The sequence below is a fragment of the Pempheris klunzingeri genome, chromosome 23 (genome assembly GCF_042242105.1).
Source record: "Pempheris klunzingeri isolate RE-2024b chromosome 23, fPemKlu1.hap1, whole genome shotgun sequence".
In the NCBI taxonomy this organism is placed as follows: Eukaryota; Metazoa; Chordata; class Actinopteri; order Acropomatiformes; family Pempheridae; genus Pempheris; species Pempheris klunzingeri.
In genome coordinates, this window is record NC_092034.1 from 8,657,445 (window position 1) to 8,673,326 (window position 15,882).

The window sequence follows — 15,882 nt, forward strand, 5'->3', positions numbered from 1 at the left end:
TACCAAATCTGTGCTGTCTGTGAGGACAGACCCGATTCTCGAAAGCAAACGAGTTAAAACATTTACCGGGTTAGATCGGCTCCAGTGTCTCCAGTCAAATCACTGCTTTGTAGAACAGTTTGGGTGCTTTAGTCTTAATCCATCTGTGACTGAGAAAATGTCTTCGGTCTTGAGTTAAATCCCGGATTTCTGGTTATATAATTATAATGTGTCAGTTCGGTTTAACCCACTTTGACTGGGGCTTACTTATTGGTTCATCCATAATGTCTCGATCGGGTCGCTGTCACCCTCAACTGAAAATAATTTGGCCGGCGTAAAAATATGTTTGACATTCCCGTGCGTGAACACTCCCACGCCTCGAAGACCTCCAACAGCCAATCAGCTTTGAGCAAGAGCTCCGTGTGGCCAATCACGAACGTCCCTCATCTCACACGCTCAAAATTGAGTGTATCGTTCGCCTGAGCTGAGTGTTGGACTGTTGCTGTGTTTCCTTCACGGTAAAATCACAGCTTCAGTATGTCCACCTCTTGTTGTGATGAGTTTCCTGCAAAGATGGAGGTGATCTCAGGATAAAAGAGTGGAGATGCCGGGGATTGAACCCGGGACCTCATACATGCGAAGCATGCGCTCTACCACTGAGCTACATCCCCATTGGTTGGTTGGAAAAGGACAATTTTATATATTTTTAATCACATGATTTGTGTTTATACACCAGTTGTGGTGTCATTCAGCAAAAATTATAGTACAAATGTAAAAGGTTATTATACAAGTTTTTTTCTTTCTTATTTTTTTTTACAGTGAAAAACGTCTCAAAATGAAAGATGTAACAAAACAGGTCATGATCACATCCATTAAAATCCATCCATTAAAACAGTAAGTCAAGTATTTAGTATTCAAGTATTTTATTTTTGTAGTTATATTTCATAGTATCATGACATTATCACCAATTCATCCTTTAACAGCAAGATATATAGGCAACAACCAATTTTAATACAAATAAGACCACAATGTGACTAATATATTGATGGGATGAATAGTTTGACTCATTCCTACAATAATGTAACTAGAGCTGAACAAGATTTCAGCTCTAAATATGACATTAAGAGCTAAATGAACACAGTGACAACTATTTTTGTTTTTCTCTTTTTAATTTCCATCTGATTTCAAGAAAAACCCCAACATTTAAAGCAATAAAAAAAAAAGCCCACATTGTACAACATGATGCAATAATACAACGTTTGATTTCTTAAGCCAGTTTTACAATATAAAAGTAAACTCTTACAAAAACATTCAAAATGAGCATAGAACAGCATCTGGACATTTATGTTGGGAAATAAAATGTACAGAAAATACATTTTAACAGCTGATGGGGGGATCAGGACTATTTCTTGAGCCTCCGTTGTATTTCATGTTTTATTTTTTAGACTGCTCTCACAGGGCGGTCACATCACTGTCCTTGCACTCGCCTCTGTCTTCCTCAGACCAGATGGCGCTCCCAGAGAACTGCTTAAGATCTATCAACAATCCCGCTCCTCCACTTGCTTCACCTTTACCCTCCACATCACCCACTCTTTCCTCCCCTTTGTCCAACGTCCCTCCATTTGCCTGTGGCTCATCCATCAGCCTGGCTTGCTCCCCTGCCTCCGAACCCTCCAAACTTGAGTGATCATCTGAAGCGTCACTTCCTTGTCCCTTTGTCTTACCACACTGCTCCTCATTATCCTCCTCCTCCTGGTCATCTCTCGCGCTATCACTCCCCTGGCTATAACCCTCCTCCACCTGTCCCTCCTCATCGTGGACTTCCTGCATTTCCTCTCTACCGTCATCAGTAGCACTGCGAGGCCACAGGTTGACACCGAGACGTGTCCCCGCTGCTAATGCTGCACCTCTCACCTGGTCCCTGACCCCTCCTTCCTTATACACCATACGTTGGACTGTATATTCTCCATTGGCCTCCCTGTTCAACTTCTTGTACAAGAAGATCAGTAAGAAAACTAAGCCTAGTAGGCAGAACAAAAGGATCAGCACAGTCTTAGTGGATGTTGTATATACAGTGTCAGCCATGCCTGAGGTGACAAGAGAGAAAAGGGTCACTGAGTTAGCATTATCACACACTGGGATTTATTCATCACTATTCACTGGGATTTGTTCATCTTTATGACTGTTTCTGCATTGCTTTGCTCTTGCTCTAGCTTAGCTTAACATTAAAACTGGAGGCAGGGAGGAATAGCAAATTGTCATTTTACACTTCAGTTGTTGTATAGCTTAAACAATCAAAATATAAGGAGTTAAATAATAAGCTTTAGAGGTGTTAGCCTTTTGACCTTATTTCAAGTCTTCATGCTTAGCTAAGATAAGATCAACTAAGCTGAGATAAGCTAAGTTAAACTAAGATAAGCAAAGCTAGCTGGTTACATGCAGACATGAGATTTGTATCGACCTTCTCATCTAACTCTCAGCAAGAAATTGAATAAGTCGCTTTCCCCAAAAATGTTAAGTCATGACCTATTTTAGGCCATACTCGACACCCTTGGGTGCGGTTTGTCATGTAAAACAATGCCTTATGTATAAGGAAGATTAGATGATGCCGGTAAATGTGGGACTGCATTTCACATAATTGTTCTGTAGTTTGCATATTTTGTGTAGTGCTATTGAAATGTGTGTCAACCTAAAAGAGGCTGACACAGATGCTTAACATTTTGTAGGCCGTTTCACTGCCACTCTTTTCAAAGAGCAACAGAAATGTTTTCGAACTGTAAATCCCACAATACCGAGGCAGATGAGATTGGAATTAGAAATGGATTTTACCTCCTTAGAAAATTCCCTGTTGAGTAGAAAACTCCTGATGGTTTGGTGTCACAGTAACAGGCAGAGTTTTGCAGTCTTTCAAAGCAGTTGGGGAGTTTTCATTTGGATATCCATTTGAAAAAATAATATTCAGGATCTACAAAACACAAAATTAGAATTAGTTGAAAATTAGTTGACTAAATGTCAACTCAACAATGATTCTCTTCTGGACAAAACAAAAGTCCATTCAGTTCAATTTTGAAGTGGCATTTCAGCTAGAACTCACTCAAAATTAAGTAAATTATTAAGAACTGTCAGTACTACACTTTCTTGTACTGACATCCAATCTGGACATAGTCATATAAGAAAGTTACCATCCATGCTGGCTGAAATGCAACCACAGACTCAAAATGGTAAGACACATTTGTACGCTGGAGCTGTAACAGGAAGTCTGTATTACCTTTATCTATGCCGCCTGCAGTGGAGTGACAGGAAGCTACAAGACTGCTCACAGTGTTGCTGGTTTCCTGTCAGAATGATCATTGAACAGCATCAGTCAGTCTGCCATCATGGGAGGAAACTTTTTTTAGTCCTGGCTTATGAGACTAAGATCAGACATCAAGTATTGCAACATAATGTTTAATAAAATACATAGAAATACAAAATTGAAATTAATTGAAATTAATTGCACTTAATGTGCGATTAAAGCTTTGATGCATAAGGATAACAGAATCAATGCGTGCAATATTGTAATTACACAACTATTTCACATGTAAAGTGTATTATGTAAAAGATTAAGTATCTTAACTCAGAAATATCAACTAAGTGTATACATGGAACTTTAATTGAATATGAATTTGCATTGTGGTTAACTGAGAAAAGAAGAAAAAAAATATGTGGATCAAAAATAAGTTAAGTTATTCAAAACACTTAAAAGGGAAATAAATAAAGTGTAAAACACTTACCAAAGTTGTGAGCGGAAGATCAAGTTTATGGTGCTGCACAGGGCTTGAAAACAAGCTCTAGAAGAGTTGTGTCATTTACTTCATCTGAGCAGCATGACAGCATGTGAAAACGAAAGAGGGGCTGGTGCATGAAATGTGGAGAGGAAAGTTGAGGTAGGTGGAGGCTGAAGGGGCTGAGAACACAGATTAAAGACAAAAGATAAAGACAAAATCAAGCAGGGTTTTGGTGGGATGCAAAGATAAGGAAACGTGCAATTTGTTTATGGAAAGAGGAAGACATGCACATTTCAATTTTTGCTCTTTGCTCTTTAGCATGCAGCACAGGTGCAGTTGGCATTATGAGACATTTATTAATTATATTTTAAGAACACAAACTCTAACTAGAATTTACAGACAGGAAATGTACATGACAGCATATTTCCTGTCACAGGTTTTAAGCTTGTACGATTGTACTACTGTGAACATGATGTTAGGTTTTGTGAAAAAAAAGTGTTTACTGCTTAAATTAGTGGATGCACTTTTGACAATACACTGATATAATGAGTCTTAAAGTGCTACATGAGCCTCAATACAACCCAAAATATACATCCATTAACCAGGTAATTATTTGATTTAGGCAAAACATATTAAGATAATTTACAGTAGGATTGTAAGATTTTAACTTTTCAAAAGGGCGTATCAAGTTTAATAGCTCAACCCAGCTTGTGCATGTGAAACCAGTCAGCCACATCCTGTTTTCGGCGCAGTGGTCACCAGCCAACCGCAGCCCCCACACCTCACAGTCAGTTTTACACTGTTAATCTGTGGATGATATTAACAAGGCTGTCTGGTGTCATGGACAAGTCTAATAAACATGCCAGTAACCATGTTTATCTGTTTTGACTTGTGGGGTTTTATGAATCTCTCGTAGTAAAGGTGTGTTTGAATTTTATTTTTTTATTTTTCCTTCTATCCATGTGTTTGTTTTGTCTCTTTTTACCTCAAAAATTGATGATTTTGTTTTAATTCATATACTGAAAAAAGGAATGTGAGCTGATTGTGATTCATAGGTTGACAAAATATTTATTGGTGTTTATAGTCAGTTAACTACAAAAAAAAAAACCTTGGTACCTCTGCTGCTCTTCAACAAATATTTACCTCAGCCCGGCCGGCTCGGACAGACCGCAGCTGAAAATGTCTTCAGGTCACACTCTGCAGCACTCACACACGATGCTAGATCTTGTGCCTAGATATTGTCCTCTGCACGGTCTGCTGAGTTTAGTTTTTGTTGCATTAGACCAGAGATTACTCTGTGTCACTATGCTACTATTTTGTGGCAAACCTTTTTCTGCTTCTGCCGTGTGCCATTTATCATCTGAAGTGGTGTGCGGCTGCCACTCGTTTACACGGGCCAGATTTAGCTCTATTGTTATGTCATAAAATGTCCCTTTTTTGTCCTTTTTGGCTGGTGTTCCAAAATCTTAGAGACTGTTTCATGACTTTCTATGCTCTCTCAAATCTACACAGTTTCACTTCATTGTAGTTTCTGCCACAGCACTGACTATCATCTAAGGAATCATTGTAATTTATTTTACAGTTCAGTTTCACATGTGAACCTCATATAAGTTTACAAGACACCTTAAGAATATCTATTAAGTAAAGTGAAATCCAGACAACAAATGCCTACAAAAGCCAATATAAAGTGTGAGAAATTGTTTGGGTGTTGCATCCTATATGGAGGGAATGTGTTTTGTGTGTGTGCATAGGTCTATTCAGTTAGATTAGGCAGCAGGTGCTTGGCACACTATTTAAACACATGTATACTATTTAAACCAGACCTAAAAATGATCACAAATACAACATATAAATGATCATGATCAGAACATTCAGAAAAGCCATTCCAGTTATACAAAGGAGGAGTGAATGTTTATTGGGTTTTCACAATGTAGTCTCATTAAATGTGCTACTGGTTTTACAGTTACTGTTATGAGGTAAGTGCATAAAGAAATATAAATGGCCTACTAATAAAGGGGTAAGCATGATGTGGAATGTACCACTGTTACACTAGAGGTAACAGAAATGCTTTTAAGTTAATGACCAAAAACACAAAACTAAAATATAATTACAAAAAAATCAAAAAGATCGTTCCATCTTTTAACACCAACAACCAACAAATGCAAACTGTATGCAAAGTGTTTCATATTTCATTGGACTTCCTCTTTCTTGTGGCTGCAAACAGTTCAACAAAATGCTGTTTTGAATGTATGTAGTGTGTTTTGCTGAGACTGAACTGCAAAAAGTTACATTTGTATGTACTGCATATAGTACAACTTAGGTTGGGTACACTGGGCAACTCCCATTTTAGCTTACAGCTCAAATAAGATTTTTGTGTATTTATACCTTAATGATAATGTGGACAAATGGACAGAAAACTTCACAAAGCCACTGTTTTCTCCGGAAAACATTAGGTACGAAATCACAACTGTTACCTGTTACCTTTTCTTTGACTGCAAAGACTACACAGAATTACGATACACATAAATATTCAACTACACTCTCATCAGCTATCATTCACATAATTCTCACTGTCAAGGTCATGATTTGTGTACCAGAAGATTTTCCTAACGTTACACACTGTCCTATAATTAAGTAGTAAAACAAAGCACAAGTCACACAATGAGTTAACAGTTGATGAGTTGATATGACATCACAGTTTAGCAGCTTAAACTACCTGATTAAATAGCCCTAATGGTTACATTTGTCAGTGCCTCAGAGAAGAGAAAAATCATATTGGAGGTACTTCATCGCTTTGCTATAGTATGCCCACCTTCATTAGCTTTAATAAAAACGCTTTTTATCATTTTTTTGTGCAAGAATTTGAGGCAATGGTGCCATTGCAACACCTTCATAGCTCTTCAAATTAAGAGGATTTTGCAAAGCTCAAAGCTGCACTAAATGCACCATCAAGTAGCTGCTACAATACTCCTTCATATGAAAAACAAAACATTATCTCACGGTCAGAAATCACTCTATGCAGATGACACCCCGTTCTTAGCCACAGTCTGGAAAACACTCACAAAAACAAACTGTGGTCTTGTTTAATCACAATAGCTGAACAAAGTTCGTTGCTACCCTACACTACATTCTCCCACGCACACAGCTTAAGGTACTGTTGATTCTAGTAAGGCTATGGTCTATGGATTTAGTAAGAATGCTCTCCAAATGTAGTGGTCCTCCGCCTTGCTCATACATCTCCATCCTCAATCCGAGCCAGCTGCCGCTCCAGCAGCTCGATTCTCTGGTTCTGAGCGAGGACGACGGCACGCAAGGCCTTCATTTCTGCTAGCAACTCGTTCAACACATCGTCCTGAAAGAAGGACGGAGAGAAGGAATAAGTCAGAAAATCACTCTCAAATGATAAATGATCCCTCATGTAGTTTATGCCTTAGACACTGGGTCTGGTAAAGAGAGTGTGGAGCCTTCACTCACATTTCTGGATGTTAATTGTCCAAAGTGAGATTAGTTTAAACAATTGTGTCTCTGCAGCTACTTTTTGTTATTGTCAAATTCAAAGAACAAGTAATGCATTTGGTTGTACACTTCATCTCATTCATTCGCATTCATCTCAAAAAACATTTGATTGCAATAAGGAAAATGACTTTGAGCATGAAAAATGTTATTAAGGTAAATACGTCTTATTCAGCCCACCCACCTCTCTCTTCGATCTCTCAGTGTTCCCATCAGTCTCCCTTGTGGCGACTCGTGGCGGTGGCACCTCTTCCTCTGTCTCTTTGGCGACAGAGGTAGATGTAGATGTGGGAGCTGCTACACTGCATCCTGACGGTGGGGCAGCCCCAGTCCCAGAGTCCTGTGAAACGAGTGGGGGCTTGCTTCTGAGGGTGTCTCTGTGTTTAGATGGAGGAGCGTTGTACCCACCACTCAGAGACACTAACAGGGGCGCTGCATCCTGCCCAGCGATCCATTCATCAGCCAGGAGGGCCGGCTCCAAGCCAGCTGTGTCTGGGTAAAGGTCTCCCTGAAACAGATCTGACTGGGGAGGCAAGATGGAGATGGAGAGTGTTTTTACTGTACAGTTACCAATAGACTTCCTGGGCATGCAGAAAGCTATCATTCCATTTTTAAACAATAAGCAATATAAATTGGTCTAAATTTTCGAAAGGCTCTGCACGCTTACCTTTCGTGGTACCGTCATAGAAATGGGTTCCACTTTCCTTTCATGGAGTTTGTAGAACCTTTAGAAGACCAGGAAATTAATAACCTCTTTAAAAAGGACATATTTCATGCTCATTTTAAGTCTAGGCTTAGTAATTAGTACTTAAAATGTTGGACATGTTGGTGTATGTGTGATTTACTCAAATTACAGGGTATGTTCAGGGTAGTGAGGGAACATGTCTTCTAGTGAAGTGGTGAGGCTTATTTACATGTGGAGCTCTATGGCAAAGAGGAATAAGCTAATGAAGCAATACCTAGGGGGATCAATTAATAGTAATTTTTGGTTGTTTTATAAACTAAAAAAGAAAAATATAGAACATCGTCTGTCTTTTAAAGTAATTAAAAAATCAATCAAGGAAAACATATTTACCTGGCAATTTCACACTTGTTCACATCCACACCTCTTTTACTAAGAAAACCTGCACCTCTCTGAGGCTCCTTGCTGCTGTATAAGCTGAGGAAGTGGACGTATGGGGATTCGTCTGTCACTTCAAAATACCGGATGGTACAGTCCCCCTGAAAGATAGAGCATCATCTAATCAATGGCTGAGCCAAAAATATATGGCAATTGGGAAATTACACTAGTTTCATCAGTTGAGTAGATATGTGAGGTCATACCTTTCCACACAGGTAGACCATGTTTGTGTCAGGGTCATAAAACGGTAGAAGAACCCCGTTACTTGTATCCATCTCCTGCACTGCCATTGGCTCAGAGAGATCTTTCTGTTAAAAAAAAAAAAAAGAAAGAAAAGCGTTGCAATACAGTGTCAGTTATGGTAAACATACTATGGCTATGATATGTAGAATAGGTTAAAAAAAAGTCTGTCCTAAAACAATAGTCAGGTGACCTTAAGTACATTAAAACAGGTTTTAAATGTATCCTGAAGTTTGTCTGAAGCTAATATAAGGCAGTTTAACAGTTTGGGATGTCTTGTGTGTATTAAGAGTCCCTCTTTCACCCTCTGTCTGTCCACTTAAGCTCAAAACAGACACAAAGGGAAACACAGAAAGAGACTTTAAAAGTGGGAGATATCCACTTGATGGCTACTAATCCACTAACTCAGACTGCTGAATCCTTAGATGAACTAAGATAGGAGCACCTGACAGTTCACCTGTTGAGCCCTTACTGGTCCGTGGTAGAATCCAGCTTGGGCCCACTACTACATATCATCGACTGTTTCCCCTTGTCTATCTATCTGATGGTCAAATAAAGTAAAACTAAAAAAAAGATAAGATGAAGTAACCCTTAGAAAAATGACTGTAGATTTTATCTGTCACTTATGTTGAAAGCGCAGTAAAAGAAGGGATCTTTTAAAAGTTTCGATGTTATACAGGCACCTGACTATTGATTTAAGACAGACTTGAAAAACTGTGAACATAACCTTTAAGATTAGAAACACTGAATGTTGATATTGAATGTCAATTGTGCACTGCAGGATTGTTCAATACGATCAGAGGTCTGATCTGTTCGGTAACCAAGAGGCAGACTCACCGTATCCCATAACGCCAGCTGTCTCTCACTCATGCGGCTGAAGCCAGTGGTCAGGATCTTCCCATCGGAGAGGAACACAGCTCTCATTGGCCTGGTGCCGTCATGGACCTTCTCTTTCACCTAGCAGAGCAATTTAGAGACTGATAAGAGACTAATGTGGAAGTTAACTGTTCAGGCATGATGTAGAGCTGGATAAGTTCATTTGTATGCATCTGCACACGTAGCAAAAATTCAAAATAACCTTGAGAACGATGCCCCTTCGTGGGTCGATGACACGCAGAGCCTTGTCCTTGCAGACAGTACAGACAGCACTGCCGTCCTTGTTCCAGCCGACACTGTAGATCAGGTCTGGGTGGGCATCAGCCAGCTGGTACACAAGCTCCCCTGTGCCCACGTTCCACACACAAATCATATTATCACAGCCTAGAGAGGGGAAGACATGACATCCAATGGAGTGGGGTTAGTTCATGGGAGAGGAAACGTGTCCAGCATGAAGGTTCAAGCTTACATATTATTCATATAGAACCATTTCAAACAAAAACAGTTGAAGGTGCTTTACAAGATGGTGGTGGGGGGTATTTTTTTGTAATCTGGCTCGTTGAACTGCTGAATGAAGGCGGTTAGATGTGGAACAGGTGTGCCCTTCCATGCAAATACAGTTCAGCGACTGACAGCATCTGCAGGCGATCCTTACTGACGACAGCAGACTATATCAAGAGCCAGAACGGTGTACTGTCTACCGAGACACAACTCACCTCCCAAAAACCTTAAATTAAAAGTCATGAAACCCTGTTTTCTCTCATATTCTTGCTGTGAGCAATGAGCCTCTAAACACAACTTTTCCTGCCAAATATCTGGTTATTTCAAGAGAGATTTCTGTATTTGTGTTTCTGGTCTGATGGGGACAGAGCACAGCTGGAAAAAGGTGATGTCATATATGCCTGAGCACTAATCAGAAGTTAGCAATATTTGATTAAAAACATCATGACAGTTGAGGTTATTTGCTTAGAAAAACACACCCACACAGTCCTGATAAAGCAGACTGGCTTTGAGTATTTACCTCATGATAATATCTAGTATATTACTTTATAATATAGTATAATACTTTTTGTAAACCCATGATTTGAAACAAAGTTTATAAGGGCTTTAATACAATGTTCTACTTTACTACTTTCAATCTACTTTAGTTAGAGAGATGCGAGTTTTCTTATTATTTTATCATGTTTTACCATCTTAAGTTTCTGTCTTGTTTGTTACATTGGGACTTGCTCACTCTGACACCAATTCTAACTCCATCATTTGCCATTATCATTTTAAATGAAGGTCATAATAACAATCTGTCTCTGTGGCTACTTAATGGTTTTAAACAGCTCGTAATGACAGAAGGCAGCCGCTCCCAATGCTGAGAGAGGTAAACATCATGTACATCAAAGTCTACTTCCTCTGCTTGCTACTGCACTCCAACATATGACTTCGTTCAAATGACAAAAAAAAAAAATCTAGCAGCAAAATGTAATTATATTTCAGGTGAATCACGTTCTCCTTTAAACTTTCATTGCATGCTATGAAATGCTGAGAGGGGAAATTCAATTCCTTGCTTGTATAATGCAGTAGTATTTGAACTGGCTGTCACTGAACACCAACACAGTGAGATAAGAGCTGTTCTTCAACTCTCACTATTTAGAAACCAATGGGTACATGTCACTTTTCCCTGGATAATGTGAGAGGTTTAGCACGTGCATAAGTATTTGTTGGCAGCCTTGTTTTCCACAGGTATTGTCGGTATTTGTAAAGTGGAGAACATGGCTCCTAGAAATTTGTAAATGTAAATGTATGTAAAACACATAAACCATGCTGGTCTTGTTGCATGGTGGTGCAGTTTAATGTACTGTATATGACCCTGCTTCCTACAGAGCACATAAAAGAGTAGTGTCTCATTTGTTTGTTTTTTTGCCTTTTATTAAATAGCGATAGATTCTTCTACTTGTTTCCTTTCGCCCCATTCTTCCCTTTTTTGCTTTTATTCTATGATATTTTTCATTTATTTATTTATTTGATGGAGCATGTTAATGAACATCAGCATAAAAATACAAGATGTAAACATGTTGGAGTTAGCAATAATGCTAATCTGCGTATGTAGTCCCTTGGCAGGTTATAGAAACAGACTGACTGTCACTTGCACCAATTAAAAGCAACAACAGAGAGAAACAAAGGTTGCTAGCTGGAGGTCATAAGGCATGCACTGTAATCATTCATCTACCAAGTTGATCGACGTAGTGTCTAAGCAAGTGGTGTCAATCATAATTCAAGCAGACAGTCAATCAAAGTAATTTTTATGTGGCGCCACATTGGGTTAAATAATGTTACCTGCAGTCAAGAGGATATTGAAGGCAGTTGGGTGCCAAGCCAGGATTCCCACTCTTTTACTGTGTCCCTCAAGAGTCACTATGGCTTCAGTCATAGGACTCGTCAGGCCCCCATCTGGGATCTGCCACACCTTCAATCAGCAAGACACAGCAGACATTTATTTGTGAATACCTTAACAGTAAGGTAACATGATGATGATGAATCAGTCTGCTCCCTTTGGAACGCCATCAATTAGGAATTGGGTGACACAATCACTTGTTGTTTCACACCTAGGGTACTGTATAATTGTGTGGATCACTAAGAGCCACAAGAGTAACTTTTCACTTCTCTTTTAAAGCTAATGTCACAAGATGCTGACTGTTGAGGCTGAATCAGAACCCAGTCTTCTTATATTTGCCTGAAGTGTAATTGTAGATGGAAAACCGGACTTCTTCACACAGAGACCTCTGCCGCATAATCATCAAGCTAGACAGGTGATCATGGGTCATCCTGAACTTCCAAAGCCAAAAACAAATCAACCTAAAAACTCAGTCATTTATAGAGTCTCAAGCCAGTGAAACTCATTACCTACACACGTCAAACAAATCAGAACCAAATCACTATTCAAAAAAAAAAAAAAAAAGAAAATCACTCAGACCATTCAACAGGAATGATGCCATCTGATGTTTTGTTTGGGATAACCTTGGTGCAAGCAATCTGATATCATGATCGCTGACTTTTAACAATGTAATTTTTGCCTTGACTGGTGGAGGGTGTTTGAATGCCTGTATGCTGTCAGTGTTTGTATATATTTATGTGGACCAAGGGAACACTAACAACCCTGGCAGTGGAAGCCAATTGGATCCAAATAAGGACTAAAGAACATAACTTTTAGCAAGAGAAGTGATAAGTGTATTTCCCTACATGTCGACGCCTACTATTCCTTTAAGGTTTCTTCGATTGACTGCATGTAAAACTGATTTAACTGATCTTAAAGCATATTATGGCTTTGAAACAGTATTTACATCGTGGGATACTATTGCACCAAGGAACAAAGTCGCCCTTTGCAGGTGTTAGAGACCTAGTTTACACAACTGTGGACATATGTGACCGCATTAACTGACAAAAAGGGACACAAACCACCAGCACACAAGCTCGACAAGCCTTGAAATACCTTTACTGTGCAGTCCTCTGAGGCACTTGCAATAATGTTGTCGTCATGAGGAGACCACTGGATGTCCAGCACCGGTGCCGCATGGCCGCACACCGTGGGACAGGACTGATCAATTCTGCCGCTCTGTGGGAGAAAACAAAAAGTTCACTCATGACAGTGAGACAGCTGGCAGAGACACATTACAGGAGTTTAACCTTTGCTCACTGCTTGTTTGGAACTGCTGCATATGCAGAGACATGGAGCGTGGCGTCAAAGACTTGCTGACACTTTGCTTTTAGTGGCAGAGCGGAAGATAGGAAGCAACATAGAGGCTTTTAAAAGTAATGATCCACTGTTTATTCGATGCTGAGTGTAATGCAGAGCGTAATGCAGAGGGGGAATTGAACCTTGCTGATCGGAACAACGAGGAAGGCCCCTCCTCCGCCGGCTTCAATGATGACGGCAATGAACTTGGGGTTGACCGCACAGAGGGGACTGTCCCACGTCACGCGGGACACTCTGACGTCATCGATGCAGTGCTCAGTTTTCCACGCCTGGGCGAAGACGTGGCGGAACTTGCTCTGTCTGACCACACCTCGCCGGAAAGACATATCTGTGGAGAAAAAGAAATAAAGGACTGAATCCGCTTTAAATTACTGGTTTAACAAATTAAGTAATTTTTCAATGTTGTACATTGACTTTGGTTCTTACACTTACAACAAAGGCACTATTATGGTTTCCTTCAATGTGTTGCCTTAATGATAAAGATTTATTAAATTTCATTTTTTAAATGTGGTTTTTAAAAAACATGGATGGTGCACAAACTGTTGGCTATTCTCATAAGTTTGAGAGTTGAAAAAAAAAAGCTCTTAATCAGGATAAACTTTACTCTTGAAGCATTTCATTCCTTTCTGCTAGTGTGCAGTGCACTTTTTTTTTTTTTTTTTAAAACATCTTACAAAAAATGTTATTGGAGAGAATATAAGTACTGGTAAAATTAAAATGGGTGTGTTTTTTTAGTTTTGTATATAGTATGTGTATCTAAATCTTGTTATACCTTTAATGGCTCATAACTAGCTGTGTTTCGTAATCTCCTGTAGGATGGATCAAATGTTTAACTTGAAAATGAACCCTGACTAACCACACACACGTGACAAATTCCAGCTTTAGTCATTTCCACTCCTAAAAAGTTGAAAAACTCAACTTTGTTGTAGCTTTCTGCTTCTGCGTCCAGCCAATTAAAACCAGTGTGTATTCACTTATTTTACAGCTTATTCAGTGAGCCTCCAGCGGTCCTCCAGCAGCGAGAGAGAAAAGCGGTTGTCAAAACAGCAGGCAAATTCTTTCATACTGGGACTCTGTCCTGAAAAGTAGAGTCAGGCCTCAGTGGACAAAAGGGCATGATCCGCCTGAGACCAAAACATGCTGTGGCAGTGAGGGGAAGGGGGTTGGGCAGTCAGAGCTGCAGAGGCAGGGGAGCCAGTAACCCTATATGCCATCTACCTAATGCTTCACAGTTGTCAAAGCAAATTGTATTTGGGCAGGTATGCAGGCTGTAGTCTACATTCTGTCCAGTGGCTTGTGCTACTAAAACTGCTCCACATCCGTGCAGCCTCTGAATAGTAGATCTGTAACACTGTAGCACTTCCATCGGTATTTAGATCTAGTCCCATTGTTTAATGGTTGTTTTTTTTTTTCCCCCCATTTCCTGCTTAATGTCCACACAGCGTTTTACACCACTACGTTTGGGGTTTCTATTGTCTGCACACAATACCAGGAAGCGTGGCTTTTGCAGAGACTAACTACAGGCACGACCAACAAAGGACGTGCACTAATACGTAATTCTTCGCATAACGAGACATTTCAAGGCTGGTCATTTCTATCCGAGTATAAACCATACCTGGCTTTTGAGCGACCTCTCCTAATTGGAAAAAGGATCACCAAAGACTCGGGCGTGACAGGAGGGAGCCAATAAAATAATCCGCCGCCAGCAACAGTAACTTAATCCTCTCCAGTGTCCAGACAGGCGTTCACGTTGATTGCGCAGACCTATAATAAAACACGTCCATTAGAAATAAAGACCCAGTCGAACTGTTACCAATCTCCCGTGTCGGTTTGTCTTTATCTACGCATGTCTGGTGTGGTGAAAGCCTAACCTGATAGAGCATGTCCCGTGCTGATATATGGCTACATTAAATGCTGCACGACGGCGTTGAATGGAGTCCAGCTGAAGGTGATGGTGTGAGAAGAGATGCAGGCGGTTTTCGCCCAGTCTGTCTTTACAAACGACTGATTTGGTGCGATGGATTGAGCTGAATCCCAGACACTTCCGTTTATGGCAGGATATCAAAGACACGCAGGAGTCAAGAGGAGCATCATCCGTCCATACCCAGATGCCTGTTTGTCAGACCGGATGTGTGCGCACCGGCCTAAACCGCCCTAATTTGGAGAATAAATTATTAGCTGGTATAATATACAAACTAATTAAAGAATTAGACGTTGGTCAGTTTAATGTTTCACCATAGCGTTGTGCGCATGCGCGAACGTACGTACGTTTAAATGCGTATTCTAATTTTGAAGACGTGACTTATGTAAACTTGCATCAATTTTCGACGAAGCAAGAGCAGAAAATTTAACCCACGCCTCAAGTAAGTGTAAAGGATAAAGGCGGGTGTAAGATAATTAAAAATACTTAAGCGAAGACTAAAACTTTCATCAAAGCAGAACATTTAACTCACGCTTAAGTGTGAAGGATGAAGGCGGGCGTAGGATAATTAAAAGCATTAAAAGAAGAAAGGTAGCACTAATGATAAGCAAGTTGGATTTTTTTTTTTTTTTTACTTCTGCCTGCAAGAAAATACATGCATTATTAAACCTAAGGGCTTTTTTCAAGGGGGCAGAATATTTTTGTTTCAGATAATTTTCGA

General features: G+C 39.8%; 2 protein-coding genes and 1 non-coding gene across 3 annotated transcripts; all 3 read right to left on the bottom strand.

The window, feature by feature from the left end:
- Positions 1-578: 578 nt before the first annotated feature.
- On the bottom strand, positions 579-650 carry trnaa-cgc (transfer RNA alanine (anticodon CGC)). Its single transcript has one exon. It is a non-coding gene; the product is annotated as a tRNA-Ala (tRNA).
- Positions 651-1,129: 479 nt separating this feature from the next.
- Positions 1,130-3,863, bottom strand: LOC139222876 (uncharacterized). Its single transcript, XM_070854770.1, has 4 exons — positions 3,753-3,863; positions 3,248-3,314; positions 2,809-2,944; positions 1,130-2,066 (listed from the first exon to the last, which is right to left on the bottom strand). The coding sequence occupies exon 4, from the start codon at positions 2,062-2,064 to the stop codon at positions 1,432-1,434; it is 633 nt and encodes a 210-aa protein (XP_070710871.1). The 5' UTR covers positions 2,065-2,066; positions 2,809-2,944; positions 3,248-3,314; positions 3,753-3,863; the 3' UTR covers positions 1,130-1,431.
- A 1,790-nt stretch (positions 3,864-5,653) lies between these two features.
- coro1b (coronin, actin binding protein, 1B) lies at positions 5,654-15,248 on the bottom strand. Its single transcript, XM_070854612.1, has 12 exons — positions 15,112-15,248; positions 14,856-15,004; positions 13,363-13,568; positions 12,977-13,099; positions 11,824-11,953; positions 9,698-9,879; positions 9,457-9,576; positions 8,583-8,687; positions 8,335-8,480; positions 7,927-7,984; positions 7,444-7,782; positions 5,654-7,098 (listed from the first exon to the last, which is right to left on the bottom strand). Exons 3-12 carry the CDS (start codon positions 13,564-13,566, stop codon positions 6,976-6,978), a joined length of 1,530 nt encoding a protein of 509 aa, XP_070710713.1. The 5' UTR covers positions 13,567-13,568; positions 14,856-15,004; positions 15,112-15,248; the 3' UTR covers positions 5,654-6,975.
- Between the last annotated feature and the right edge of the window lie 634 nt (positions 15,249-15,882).

What these genes read in the sequence shown, in the direction of transcription:
- coro1b (XM_070854612.1), bottom strand. Translation starts at nt 13,566, where the DNA reads ATGTCTTTCCGGCGAGGTGTGGTCAGACAGAGCAAGTTCCGCCACGTC. An exon ending in CAATATCCTCTTGACTGCAG is followed by an intron (nt 9,880 to 11,823) that starts GTAACATTATTT and finishes TCCCCTCTCTAG; the next exon opens with GCTGTGATAATATGATTTGT. An exon ending in CTGAGAGATCGAAGAGAGAG is followed by an intron (nt 7,099 to 7,443) that starts GTGGGTGGGCTG and finishes TCCTTCTTTCAG; the next exon opens with GACGATGTGTTGAACGAGTT.
- LOC139222876 (XM_070854770.1), bottom strand. Translation starts at nt 2,064, where the DNA reads ATGGCTGACACTGTATATACAACATCCACTAAGACTGTGCTGATCCTT.